A 14814-nucleotide genomic window follows, 5' to 3' on the forward strand; every position below is an offset into this window, starting at 1 on the left:
AAGAGGGGGAAATGTTCCTCCATCAGCAGTCAGAGCACAAGGAAGGCTCTCATCTGCTCATCAGACCACTCGGACTCCCAAGGAGAGCTTGCCTGCTCGTGCTCCAAAAGACACGACCTCATCATGTAATTCTTGCTATACATATAAAGCCAAGGCATGTGGAAGGGCTTTGTAAGTTACAATGCTTTTCACAAGTGGGTCAGCTCCAGGAACCAATGAAGTGACATTTGTCACAGCCAGATTACCTTCCCATCCTGCCCCTTGAAAAGGGTTTCATTACATTTATTTTGTGTGTGTGTGTATGAGAGAGGGGCAGAGGGTAAAAGATGAGCATTATCATAGCACACACAATGTGGTCACAGGACAACTGGCCGGGGGTCAGTTCTCTTTGCAGTGTGGATCCTAGGAATCGAACTCAGGTCATTAAGCTTGGCATTGAGGGCCACCAAACTGCTTTGCTGGCCCACACCCTGTTTCTTACAAATGAGTGTCATTAAAACAAAAACAAAAATGAAAACAAAAAGCAACAGACCTACTTTTGAAGGGTTTATAGCTCACTTATGGAGTCTAGTCTGTTTTCAACTAAGCTGAAAGGAAAACAAAAAAGCTCCAGAGCTATATCTGACCCCTTCTCCTGCCCTATAAAGGCTGTTATGGGTTGTTTGGTTCCCTTTCTGAAACCCACTTCTTGAAAGCACTGAGGAGCTCTTTGCCACTTCCAAGGTTTCCAGGAATGGCGTAGAAAAGGGTGAATCCCATAAATTATAGCCATTCCTTGGGCTCTGTGGATGGCTCCCACCACCCTGAGTCAGAGGAAAGAGAACTCAGACAGCAGCAGGGGCCAGAGAACCCAACAAGGACAGCTTGACCAACTAAGTAATTCCGGGATCCCACAGCTGAGTACCTACTGGGTGCTCATCTAAAGCTATTAATGGGAAGTACAATAGAGAAGCATGGTGCTGTGTGGTTTCCTCCAGAACCCTGAGCTTCTCCTCTTTTTTATTTTATTTGTGAGCTGGGACATCGTTGTGTTGGGCAATGAAGAGTACAGCACAGGCCAGAGAGTCCAGGAGCTAGAATTAAACACCTGGCTAGAGCTGCAAGCTCGGGTGTTCCCTCCACTTCAGGCTCTGAGGCCTTATCTTGCCCATGGGATTTAAGAGACTGAACACACGATCAATGTTTCTTGTCTCTGCTTCTTCCCATTGCCTGGTTTTGCAAGCGTCAGAGGACCACATGGGAGGTGAAAAACTGGGTTGGAATAGAGAGAGGACAGGCAGGCTGGCAGGCAGGTACCTAGGATGCCGAGACCCTAGGCATCATTTTTAAGGAACAGCGCAGCCGCCAGCCAACTGGAACATGCATGCTCTCAGACTCTGAAAGTCAAGTTGAAATAGAGTATGTGCCGAAGGCCAAGACAGTTTCAGAAGTGAAAAAAAAATCCTCATACATGTCATCTGAGCCCAGTGACCACAACATCTTTTTTGATTAGGGTATTAATTAAGAAAAATAAAAAATCAGAGTCAGGATATGGTTTTCTAACAGCATGGAGCCCAGGCCCCACCCGTGGACTCTCCAGCATCCTGTACAAAGAAAGCATTCCATCATTTTAGCACCTTTCCTCAAGACAATAGGCTACATTGTCCCACCTAAGAATTGTTGGCCCGAAACCACAGAAGTAGAGTCAGCAAGTGTGGATGTGACTGGACACAGGCCCTGGGGACAAAGATGAATGGTTTTCCCAGGCCTGCTATCTGCTGGTCCAGATGCTGAACATAAGGGCTGGTCTTAGAATACATCGCCTCAAAGACTCTCTTCCAGGCATGGTGGAAGCAGAAGACCAACACACACATTTCCGATCTGGCGGGAGGGGGCAGGGCAGCCTCGGAGCCTAGTCTCACTGCTGCTGTAGGAAAAAGGAAGGCTGTTGATGGAGGCCTTGCCTAGTAACCAACTAGCCGAGGTGACCTTTGTACTAGGAAGGCCATCTATCAGTAGCACTTAGATGGCCATGGCTGAGATAATCCCTGAGAAGTGACAAGCCTGCAGAGGACACAGAGTATGCACTAGGAGGAAGAAAGAGGACAGTGACTTTAGAAATGGAACGGGCTGAAAAAAAAAACAAAAAACAAAAAACAAAAGGTTAACTGTTTTTTGCCCAACTCTGCAAGCCAAAATGGACTCGGAGTGTCTCAAAGACATACGCTTTATGGTTTTACAAGAGAACACGGGGTGGTGGATAGAACTGGGTCGGAAGGGTTTGCCTGGTGATGCCCTGTACTGTGTAGATTGTGTGTGGTGAGTGCATATGCTCTCAGAACTTAGAGGACAGGAGAGAAATTGTGATATCCTTGTCTAGACGGATAGTGCTTAGGAGCTTAGGGAGTGACCAGAGGTAAGCACTAGGTGACAGGGACAAGTCTTCCCAGGAGGGGCCCAGGCCATCCTGACCTTAGTGGCAGGGCTCGCTGGCTTCTTTCACTTCCCTGACCTAGAGGCAAGCTATGAAAGCAAGCCGCCTTCAGGGACACAGGAACACAGGTCACTATGAAGCTCTCAAGGTGTAACTCGAGGTCAGGAGCTACTCCTGTCTATCTCTAGTACCCCTAGGACGTCACAAGTTGTTCCAGGAGGAAATCAGATCAGGTGGCCCTGGACCCAGAAGTCCCCTGTGGCTTTGCAACTTAGTGAGTGAAAAGGCCCACTTCCATAAGAGACTCACACCCTCTGGCCCATCTCTAGTAAGGATTTATTTCTTTTTTCCTTTTTCTGTTGAAAATAAAGTTATTTCCATTCAATGCATTCTGATCACAGTTTCTCCTCTGTCATCTCCTCCCGGGTCTTCTCCACCTCCCTATAGCAAGGGTTTGAACTAATATTTGGCATCCAAATTGAGAAGCCCTATAAGGGTAAAATTATCAGCTACTTGACAACTTGGTACTAAAGAATGCAAACACACATAGTTAGTGTTTGCTAAAACAATAATACTTCAGATGTGTTTGTATTATGTCAGAGCTTTGATTAGAATGAAAGACCAGAGAGAGGGGGGAGGGAGAGAGAGAGGGAGAGAGAGAAAGGGAGAGATAGTGGGTAAGAGAGGGAGGTAGGGAGGGAATGAGAGGGAGAAGAGAGAGAGGGGGAGCGAGGGGGAGAGAGACAGAGAGACAGAGACAGAAAGAGAGTGAGAGAGAGGAGAAAAAGAAAAATATGGACTTTGGATGTGCGCTGTCATATGATGAACATGTCTTGAAATCATGCTGACTGAAATGGCCAAATGCAAAATGGCAAATGCTTAATTTCCTTCTCTGAAACATCCCAAATGGGAAAAATTACAGAGAGGGGGCAGGACAAGTGGAGCTGGGGTTACAGTTAGAGAGTAAAGAATTTCTAATTAGAGTGTTGGAAATTTGTAGAAATAGAACTTGGTGCTGGGTGGGTGAGTTCTATAATCTCAGAACTCTAGAGATGTAGGCAAGAGGATCAGGAGTTCAAGGCCAGCCCAGGATACACTGTGAGTTTGAAGCTATGTGAACTATGTGAGCTCCTGCCTTAAAACAGGCTGAATAACTGATCAATTAATGTCATGGGATTGGACCCTTAAAATGGTTGAGGTCCCACATGTTTTACCACCATTAAAACAGCCCAGTTCTCTAGTGTCTATAGATGGTCATGTTAAACAGACATCGCAGAAGGGTCACATTGGATCTGCATATGGAAAAGGACATGTGGTTGTGTGTCCCCCTGGGGCCTGGGTGACATCACTCAGTACTGATTTTTCAGTTCCACAAGAAGCCTTTTCTGAGTACAGAAACTACACGTGATGGCTACAGGCACAATCCTAAACAAAATATTTATACTTCCCCATCTCAGGCTCAGGGGAGATTGCAGAAGGGGGCAGGAAGTACGTAAGAGCCAGATGATAGGGTGAGCTGTGAAATACTATTCTCCAGACACAAACAGAATTATCACTATCACAATAACTAAAGCTACCTACACTCAGATTACATTAGACCCTGCAAGAATAAGTCAGAGCGGTGGGAGGCTCACAGGGCCCCACACTTTAGCTGAGCTGAGCTACAGGCTATTGATTCTGGGAGAACAGAAGGGATAGTGAACCACCCAGGACTTTGTCTCCTTGGATTAAATAAATAGCTGTCCCCTAGAGAGGGTACTCAGAATAGCATCTTTCCTTTACAGAATTTTGGGGACAGGCCTGAGGAAATAGCTTCTACCAGGTGTGTGTGTGTGTGTGTGTGTGTGTGTGTGTGTGTGTGTGTGTGTGTGTGATGTTTAAAGTTATTTCAACAATCTGGAGAGTACTTAGAGGTTAAGAACATTTGCTATTTTTCTATCCTTTTTTTTTTTTTTTTTTTTTTTTTTTTTTTTAGAGGATGCAAGTTCAGTTTTCAGCATCTACCTGGCAGATCACGAACACCTAAAACTCCAGTTCCATGGGACTCCGATGCCATCTTCTGGACCATTTGGGTATTACACACATGTGGCACACATACATACATGCAGGCAAACACTCCTCCACATAAAATAAAGTGTCTCTGTCATTCCACCATTTCCTTGTACTGTCCAGTGTGGCTCACATCATAGCTCTCTCAGGCAGCACTGGCTTAGAGGCTGGCCATCTCTGCCCGGGATTCCTGGTTTACCAAACTCGAGACTTTTCTATTTGTGGCTGCTTACAGTCACTTGCAGCTGCACACAGTTTTTTCTGACTCAGCAACAGAGAACAACTTAAAGGTTGAGCATGATGTACTTCCATGTATCTTGCCCCACAGAATTCCTTGCTATGGAAAATACCCATCCCCAAGGCTCCCTTTCCTTCCTTCCTTCCTTCCTTCCTTCCTTCCTTCCTTCCTTCCATCCTTCCTTCCTTCCATCCTTCCTTCCTTCCTTCCTTCCTTCCTTCCTTCCATCCTTCCTTCCTTCCTTCCATCCTTCCTTCCTTCCTTCCTTCCATCCTTCCTTCCTTCCTTCCATCCTTCCTTCTTTCCTTCCTTCCTTCCTTCCTTCCTTCCTTCCTTCCTTCCATCCTTCCTTCCTTCCTTCCATCCTTCCTTCCTTCCTTCCATCCTTCCTTCCTTCCTTCCATCCTTCCTTCCTTCCTTCCTTCCTTCCTTCCTTCCATCCTTCCTTCCTTCCTTCCTTCCTTCCATCCTTCCTTCCTTCCTTCCATCCTTCCTTCTTTCCTTCCTTCCTTCCTTCCTTTCATCCTTCCTTTCTTCCTTCTTTACTTCTTCCTTTCCTCCCTAACTTCCTTCTTTATTTTTATTGCCACTTTGTGAATTTCCCATTATGCACCCAATCGCATTCACCCCCCCTCCATATACATCCTCTGCCCTTGTAACCCCCCCCCAAGAAAACAAACAAACAAATATCGTTGAGGAAACCATGCTGTGTCACAGTAGTCACACAGTATACCTTGTTGCTCCAAACAGCTTTTCTTGCAGATGTTCATTGAGTCACTGGTCTGGTTAGAAGCCTCTGGCTTCTGCTATACTATGAATGCTGGATCCTCACTGGGACTCCTCTAAGATCATCAACAACAAAAATGACAGAGTCTCAAAAAGCAGGACAGACAGAAGACATGCAGCTCTTTCTGTGTGGGTAGCTTTCAACCTTCCATTCTTGCCTCCTGCCCTACACAGACATCCGTTTATTTGGATAATCTGGCCAGAGACTCCCTAGGGCTTTGTACAACCCTGGGTGGGCCAGGGACTGCAATAAGAGTTTGCTTTTCTCCAAGAAAAAGGAAGGCTGCTCTCCAGCCTTGCAGACCTATCATTTGGCTGATTTCCCACACCCCTTGGGAGCTCTATGAGTCTCAGATGCTAGCCAAGTCCCAGAAGTGGCTGCAATCACTGTTCCTGCCCCACACAGGAGAGATGCTCAGAGGCAAATGTGGACAGGGGCTGCAATAAAACAGATAGTTGGGATGGCTTCTGAAAACTCCTCATGCAGCCTCAGGAATACCACGGCTCACAAGGGATAGCTTCAGGGGAAAGCTACTTACCAACTTCAACATGCTTTTCTTTCTCTTTTGAGGCAGGGTTTCACTGTGTAGCCTTGGTTGGCCTAGAAATCTCTAAGGAAACTAGTTGACCTTGAGACTCTCCCTCCCAAGTGCTGGAATTAAAGGCATATGTTGGCATGCCTCACTTAAGAGATGTTAAGGATGAAACCCAGGGCTTCATGTAGGCTAGGCAAGCACTCTCCCAACTGAGCTACACCCTCGGCTCGGTGAGCTTTCTCTTTTTAAAAAAGTATACTTAAATGCAGTACTTATTCAGTATCTATGGGGTTCTAGTAAACCTCTATTGTTTTCCCACAGATTCCAAACTCTGTGATGTTCAAGTCCATTGAATAAAATGGGGTCTAATTCACATATGACCTGTGCAGATCTTCTTATGCACCCTAAGCTACCTCTAGGTCACTAATAACAGTACCAATGAAATGCAAGTGTTAGGAAAATGGTTGTTTTCATCTAGAGACAGACAAGGAAAAAAATACATCAGGACAAAGACACTTATTTTGAAGTATTTTTGATCCGTGGTTGGTTGAATCCATAGACACATAACTCAGTCATACATAGGGCTGACTATGTCTCCACAAAATAAATCACAAGTGGGCCCAGGTTGCCGACTTTGTATGAAGCTGATGCGAAGAGAGAGGGTTTTCCTCTCAGTAAAATGTTGTCAGGAAGTGACTATGGGCAGACTTCCCATGATTTTTTGAGACAGGTTAGGTGTTGCCATTAGCACGAGCTTCCATCGCCAGGCTGGTCCAGTAGCAGGCTCAGTGGGCTCTGGCCAGGTGAGTGGGCAGATCCTGAATTTGCCTCAACTAGTCCTTGCCCAGAGTTCAGCATTTCCCAGCCCTGAGCCAGAACCACCTCTGTGGCACCAGCTGCCTGTACCTGTCCATATTAGGCAAAGAGACACTTGACCTGCCGGCAGCCTCCCAGCATGACTTCAGACATCTGGAATGTCTGATAGGCTTATCCAAGCAGGAGATAACAGCTGGGTGCTCCCAATTTTACCCTTTCCACTCCTTAACTTCCTCCCCCACTCCCAGCTGCAGGCTACCCGGGTGGCTTCCCTAAGGTGGTGCAGGGGCTACACAGCATGGCGGGATCTATGTGGGGAGGTGGCCCTGAGGCAGCCACAGGCAAGGGTCACATGGGGGAGTACATGGTGTGGTTCACCAAGCCAGGTTGAGGTTCCCCAAATGTATGTACATCCCTTTAAATTTCCATCACGTTGGCTGTCCCCAATCTCTGATAGGGACAGCAGTCCATATGAGTCACTTTCTGCAAGTGTGTTTTTTATGCAAGGTGGACAATACCTACTGGCCTGCAATAATCACCTGTTGTTATAGAGCAAGTCCAGGAAGGTGCTAGAAGGAGTCCTGGACTGGGAGGTGGGGAGTCTAGTCCAGGGAGGTTGAGGTAAGGGTCCTCTGCCCATTGTCCTCTAGGGCATGTCTCTGAGTTCAGGACCCTTTCTTTGCAGCCTGGTCCTAAAAGCAGGAGGCCTTTTCTCCCACGTCTTCCTCCCACCCATCTCTCTGTCCGTCCATCCATTCATCTATTTATCCATCCAACCTACTCTCTTAGGCTCCTCCTGTGCCCTCCCCCTTTCTTTTCCACTACACAACCAATGTCTCTCTCTACATTGGCTTTCTTCTGTCTTCAGCTCTACAAGTCAGACTTCTACTTACCCGGCAAATGCCCGTACCATTCACCCCCTTTCAGGAAGAATTTCCAGACTATCCCAGGCCCCAGCCAGTTGGTCCTTTGTTTTCCCATATTCCTGCATACTGGGGTGCACACCCCTCTCGCAGCACTTGCGCTCTTAATGATTGTGAGGGTGTTTGCTGATTATTAACTATGCAGCAGGCAGCCTTCAAGGACTCCACAGGAAGTCTACATTTAACCCCAACAGTTCCTCTACGGAGTAGACACACTACTAATCATATCTGGCGGAGAAAAGCAGAGATAGTGAAGCAGCCTACAGAGCTATGGAAAGATTTATAGGTACCTAGATAAGCCTTGGTGCACAGCATTAGCTCAATAACACTTGTCTTGTGAATTATTAAACATGTAGGTGAATAAGGAAGTAATTACACTCCTGTATCCATTATATAAAGCTCAGGTGAGAACATTTTCTTTTTTAATGACAAAATCTCATGTAGTCCAAACTCACCCTGAATTTCTGGTCCTCCTGCCTCTACCTCCCTAGTACTAGGATTACAGGCATAGGCAACCACACATAACTTGAGAACTCTTCTTTTTTTATATAATAATAATTATTATTATTATAATTATTATCATGGGAAGGGGTGCATATGGAATGTGTGTGGAGGTCAGAAGATATCTTTGTGGAAGTTTCAACCACTTTCACATGGGTTTTGGGAACTGAACTCAGGTTGCCACACTTGCATAACAAGTCTTTATGCACTGACCCAACCCAGCATCTCCTGCAGTGTTTTTTCATTTGACAGTGTCTTTTGTAGCTCAGGCTGGCTTCGAACACTGTATAGAAGGTAGATTAACACCTTCTTAACCCTCTTTTCTGTTGGGTGCCTAGCTACAAGCACTTGCTTCTGGGGGAAAACCAAAAGAACCCAACCCTAGCCTGCTACTCACTGGCTTCCCCAAGACAGCTTTGGCTCTCAGCTGCCCACGCCCAGTTCCCCGAGAATCACCCACCAGATGAAGAGAACACTATTCTCTTCAGCTGTTCCCAGCATTACATAGGTGCATGGACTTGGTGGTGTGACAACTCCATACCAAATTAAATACTGCAAACTCATCTTGGGCCTGGCATAGGACCTACCCACCTGGATGTCACATCTGAGCCAGGTGTGGCCCTAGTGCCAAGGTGGTATCAATCGCAATAGAGTTCATATGGTTTGATCTTTGGCTCACCCCATTCTTAACCAGAGCCAAACCCAGGAAGCAAATTATGGCGTGCCTAATGAAACCCTCATAAATATTAATAGCTCACAAACAACGATCTCAGGTGAAATTATGCAATGCATACGGTGGGTGTCAGTGCTCGGGAGACCTGCTAGGTCACTGTCTACTGCTGCTCTTCTCCTTCTAACAGATTTTGGCCCCCCTGCCACTGCTACCAGCACGTGCAGGCCTGTGTGGCTAGAGGTTTGGAAGCAACCACGGTGCTTAGCACCTGGAGTTGGGAGGGCTAATAAGCCCCGATCAACTCCAGATGATATTGGATTATGTTCCTCCCGATACAGAGAAGGGGTCCAGACAAATTGCATTTGTTCCCACTCATGCCTGTGGCTAACTGGGAGCTTTAATTAAGCCCAGCATTCAACACACCTGCATTATCTGGAATTGTATTTCTGATCAACCACATGTTTGCTAAGGTCTAGTATTTCTTATCTGGATGATGCTAAGCATAAACTATTATGTCAAAGAAAACAAACACTCTGTATGAACAAGTCAGTGTCTGTCACGTAGGAGGGCAGGCGGGACCCATCTCTTGTGGTTTGGCTTGACTCATGAGAAGAACAGCAGCACAGCCTCTTGGAGCTGAGCATCCCATCACCCATGACTGAGTCTGGGGTGGGAGGGCCTAAGCAGAAATAAAGTAACCAATAAAAGTGGAAAACACCCGTGCTTGTCTGCACTCCCACAGTCCTGGGAAACAGCTCCACCTTCTTGTCAACCATTCGACGCTTGGAAGGGGATTGTCAATTACAGTAACCAGCTTTCCTGGATTGGATTATTATGAATCCAGAGGTGGGCCACTCAAAAACTCACTGTTGAACTGCGAGAGAAAGATGTGCCTTTTGGATCACAGACCTGTCGAGATGGGACTCGGACATCTCAAGAGGAGAGAAACTGATCACAGCATAGGGAAAGGGAGTGAAATATCCAGTGTGAATGGAAGGGGAGAGGATGGACCATCCCGTCTCCATGACTGAGTGTTTTTCCTGCTGGCCTGACTGGTCAGAGCTGGGTCTCCGAGCTCACAGTCTTAGTGTAGTTATCCAAGGCATTTCCAGACTCTTCTGCACCTCAGCACAGGCAGTTTTTGTAAGACGGGCTCTCGAAAACCGGAAAGCCCCCATTTTTCCTCACAAACCAGGCATAACAAGTCCTGGAGCTCTGAGCCACTCTGAATAGCACCACTAAGTAAAGATGCTCTCATTTCCTTTGTACCTAAAGTACCCACTGGGATCTGACAGCCACAAGGCGCAAGGACTCTGCTGCTTCAGGCCACTAGAACTTATAAAATAGGACTGGCCCAACAGGCCAGGCCACTCTCCGACTGCTGATTTTCTCAGAGCCAGCCGTGGTGGTGTGCACCAGCACACTTGGCAATGAAGATATGGATGCAGACAATCAGCAGTTCTTGGGCTACATGAGACCCTGTCTCAAAACAAAAGACACCATGTTGACCAGTGTTCCTCCCATGTCATGCTGGCTGACTCCCTCAGAAGTCACCTTTGGACCAGCCACCCAGGCAATGCCACTTCCTAATGAAACCGTTCTGCCAGACGGCTGTGATCCTAGCACTGAAGCAAAGGGGTTGACATGAGTTCCAAGCCACCTGAGACAACGGTTCTAAAAGTCCTCCATGAGAGCGCGTGTGTCAAATAGTAACCATACCACTTCTATGGTATCCTCCTTGGGGATGCAGGGACCATACACAGGGTCACTTTTTTAAAAAAAAGCCATCATATACAGTGACTAAAAAAGGTAACTTTAATGCTCCCCTGGCCCAATTCCCAGGAAGCCATGGACCAGGAAATTACAACTCTAAAGGGAGGCATTGGCGGCAGTAGCACTGGGGTGTCTGTCTTCTCCCCTTTCCTTTGCTATCCGGGTATCCTCTGCTTGAGGCTAGAGCACAGCAAGTTATTGGAGAAAAATGGGGTCAGGGGAAAGGGGCAGCCCCACTTCTTAAAGCTGAAGCACACATGGATTTTAGGACAGTCAGAATCCTTTCTGTCCTCTACACACTGGTGCGCCAGGCTCGGGAGCTTGGCAGCTGCCTCCCTGGGGCAGTGGAAAGCAGCCGTATCCCACGGTGGCCTCAGCCACCCCCCCTCACCAAAACAAAAACACAACAGGCTCCATTGCCATGGTGAGTTCAATCCGCTTGTCCTGGGATTGGCACAGAAGAGAATTCCATGGGCTCTGCTGAACTACCTCCCGAGAGGTCTAAATGCTGTGCACCCAACATTCACCTAAACACACAGCCTGAACCTGGACCAGCAATAGTTCTCCAGGGCCAGCAATGAATACCAGCTTTAGCAGCCTGTCAGGTGCTGGCATGTCAGAGCTGTGATGCTCTGGGCCCCAGGGTGACTGATGTTGCCAACAATAGACCACAGGGGACACAACCAGTATATGGAGAATTAACCACAAGTGTGCTCCTCCTGAGCAGGGATTCAGATCCTGGAGAAAGGTAAAGAGATATTAAGAAAAGACCAGAGGACTATCTCCCATTCCTAACTCTCCCTATCAGAGAGTCGGGCTGGGGAGATGGTCTGGTGAATACAAAGCTTGATATATGGACAGAAGATCTGAGCTCCAACTCCTAGAACCCATATAAAAATCCAGACGTAGAGACAGACACCTGTAAGCCCAGCATTGAGGGGACAGAGACGGGTGGATCCTAGGGGATTACTGGCTATCCAGGCTAGCTGAGAAGGCACAGGGGAAGATCCTGCCCTAAAGGAACAATGTGGAGAGCAGTAGGAAAAGATACCTGAAGTTGACCCCTGGCCTCCTCATCTGCACACACAGGCAAGTGCACCCACCCCTTCCCACTCGCCACACAACAAAAACGCACAGGAGTCATCCCAGAGTGTTTGCTCTTGGCAGAGAACTAAATGGCACGCAGGTAATGCGGTGCCTGAGCCGTGGAATCAGACAGAGCCAATGAGCATGCCTTCTAGAAGTTTGAACCCAGATAAAAACAATTGCTTTCTCTATCCAAACATCTATCTCTCCAAAGCTGTCCAAAGACCGATTGCAGGTGTTCACTGGGCTCACAGACAAAAGATACCTTGTATACAGAAGTTGCTCAATAAACAGCAGGGGCCCACAGGAGGTAAGCAGGGTTGTAGAGATGGGAAAGTAGTGAGTAGGTAACAGTTGCTTCACTCCCTCCATTTTACTTTGGTCCCCCCCCCCTTGGGGATGGTACAAAGGGCTAGTTGTGGTCAGGACAGTAGGATTGGCACTAAGGCAGTCTTTCTAGACAAAGGGAATCTTCCCCTGAGAACCACAACAGACACCCATAAGCACACCTATACATCTCTTAAAAACCTCAGAATGGCAAGAACAGTCACTCCCTGTCCCACAGGGTGAGGAGTGTCCAAAGGGTCCCCTTTACCTTAGTGTTCGAGCAGGCTTTTCCTCGCTTGTATTCCTTATGGGAGCCACGCTTATCCAGTTTGTGCCACAGGGCTTTGGCCTTCCAGGTGTTCACTTTGGACTTGAGCTGGGAGTAGAAGTTTCTATGGTCCAGCGGATCTAGGTCCAGGAGGCAGGTGAGGATGTTGAAGGCCTGGAGGGTCCCTTTGCACGTGGTAGCTTGCACAAAGTTCTCGAAGACCTGGCTGGCCTGCGCCTGCTTCTCATCCTCGTTCTCTCCCATGGTTCCGGAGCTGTGTGGAACAGTGACGCGGAGGGGTCAGCAGGAGTCAGCATAAAGTGCTGGGTAAATCACACCTGCGAAGGAAGCCATCGACAGGTGAACCTTATATCCTTAAAGGGACTAAAGGGCAGAACTCCATCCCTCATGTTTATCACTCCACATGGACCATATTTGGAGATGGTCCAAAGTACCTTCTAGCCTTGCTGGCAACCTTTCTCCTCAGCTCCAACTCCCTTTCTTGGCTGGAGAACTGCAGATTGCACAAAGCTATATAAATACACTCCGGAGAATGTCAACAGGAGCTAGGCAATCGCATAGTCAGATGGCTCTGGAAACAGTGAGTAAGAGAATGAAAAGGCCAGAAAGGATTTATGCCCTGTGGTTAAACCTACCATTCTTCATGCTGCGAATTGATTAACATAAATTCTCCATACCTATAATTATGTCAGTGCATAGGTAAACAAACAACCATGGCCCATCTTCCTCCAAGGCTCCATGATCATCTTTATTGATTAGCCTGGGATAGGACTTTCCCCTACACAGATGCCAAAAGGCAACCACTCAGCACTCCTGTTTCTGGAATGTGCCGGAAGCACACCGTCTACCTCAGTCAGACAACCAGAAGACAGACTTACATGGCCTTCTCTCTAGCAAAAGGAGCCCAATTCTGTGCAAGACCAAGCAGGAAACTGTTTAAACAAGCAAGAAGGGGAAACTCAATGGGGTGTTCATTCACAGTGCTGATATAGCTTGCTTGGGTTTGGGGCATCCCCCCCCTTGAGCCCTCTCTGTCTCTGTCTCTGTCTTTCTCTCTGTCTCTCTCTCTGTCTCTCTCTCTCTCCTTCCCTCCTTTCCTCCCCCCACCTCTCTCTGCACCTTTCTAACCTCAAGCATTTTTTAGTAAAATCATTTCAACTTTAAAGTAATGAAAAAAAAAGAAAAGCCACTTGCCTGAGGCAAAGCTATGTTTTGTCCTCAAAATGAATGGAGAGTAGCTCAGCCAGCATGGGGGGTTTGGGCTAGCCCATCTGTTGGGGTTCTGAGGAGCCGAGCAATGGGAGAATGGACTATTCGCAGAGTAAAAGGCCCCCAGGCGTCGTCACACCAGCCAGCCAGATGGGATCATTCATGGAGGGCACATCTGGATTGGAGGTTGGTTTCAAACTACCCAGAGCAGTCAGGAGGCTGTGTATCTTTTGCCTTAATCTCTCATTTATCTGCAACAGTTTTTGGTGCCTTGGCTGGCGTCAGCATCACCCTGGGTGCTGGGACAGAGATGGTTGATACAGAGACAGAACCCATCTGGGGAAGAGAACAGAAGAGTGGGAAGAGTATGGGGTGCTCAGAGAGGCAGGTGTCCCATTGGGCCTGGAGAAGCCCCCTGGGGATGCCATGGAGACACCGTTCAGGGGCTTGAGTCTAGAAAGGTGGGTACAGTTACAGCAACAGCAAAGTCAAGGCATTAGCAGTGCAAGCTCTCAGCAAAAGTGGCAGGTTGGGGGTTCTGAGACACATCATGGGGTGTCCCTCCAGGACAAGGGTCACGTGGGAGCCTGTCCTCCCCTACTGCCCACTGTGCCCAGCGCCGTTCTCACACGGAGATTAACTCCCATGCCTGTGCAAGGTCTTACCAGTTTGCATGCATTGACCAGGCCCATCCTCCAGGAGGGCCCACCTGGCTACCCAGATCCATGCCACCCAAGAAGATACAGAGATGGAGAGGGCTGGCAACACTGGTGCCCGCCCCTTGTGCTCCCTCAGCTCCTCTAAGATCCCCAGCACTTGCTTGGCATCTCTGGCATCAACACTGTGGTCTTCCATGTCTCATCTTTCTCTACTTGTCACACTGGCCACCCAGAAAGCATCAACAGAAAGCAGGACTCATCTTGGTCTCTGGGTGCCTGCACATTTCCAGACTCTCTATCTTTGGAACCAGAGCAGTGTGGCATTGACTGTGGAGGGGAGCTGGAAGACAAGCTCCCTCCCAGAATTCTAATGCAACCCCACAATCTCTCCTGAGGATGGGGTGGTGGTAGCACTGGAGTTACAGGATCAAGGGTGCAAAGCCCTCTCACTGCCCCATGACCTCACACAAGCCACTCAGGCCCCGGGCACATGTGTGACTGTGTGTAAAGCATGTGATGCCTACTGCATCCAAGTC

The 14814-nt window shown here is 47.9% G+C and overlaps 1 protein-coding gene across 3 annotated transcripts in view; it reads right to left on the reverse strand.

Annotated features, from left to right (window-relative positions):
• Positions 1–14814, reverse strand: part of MICAL2 (microtubule associated monooxygenase, calponin and LIM domain containing 2) — a 124272-nt gene that overhangs the window by 67272 nt on the left and 42186 nt on the right. For all 3 annotated transcript variants that reach the window (XM_080911587.1, XM_080911586.1, XM_080911588.1), the window contains exons 3-5: positions 13605–13955; positions 12845–12981; positions 12390–12727 (exon numbers count right to left, since the gene is read on the reverse strand). In XM_080911587.1, coding sequence (XP_080767713.1) covers positions 12390–12653 — 264 coding nt within the window. In that variant the 5' untranslated portion in view covers positions 12654–12727; positions 12845–12981; positions 13605–13955. The remainder of the gene's footprint in view (positions 1–12389; positions 12728–12844; positions 12982–13604; positions 13956–14814) is intronic.

This window comes from Micromys minutus (genome assembly GCF_963924665.1).
Source record: "Micromys minutus genome assembly, chromosome: 2".
NCBI lineage: Eukaryota > Metazoa > Chordata > Mammalia > Rodentia > Muridae > Micromys > Micromys minutus.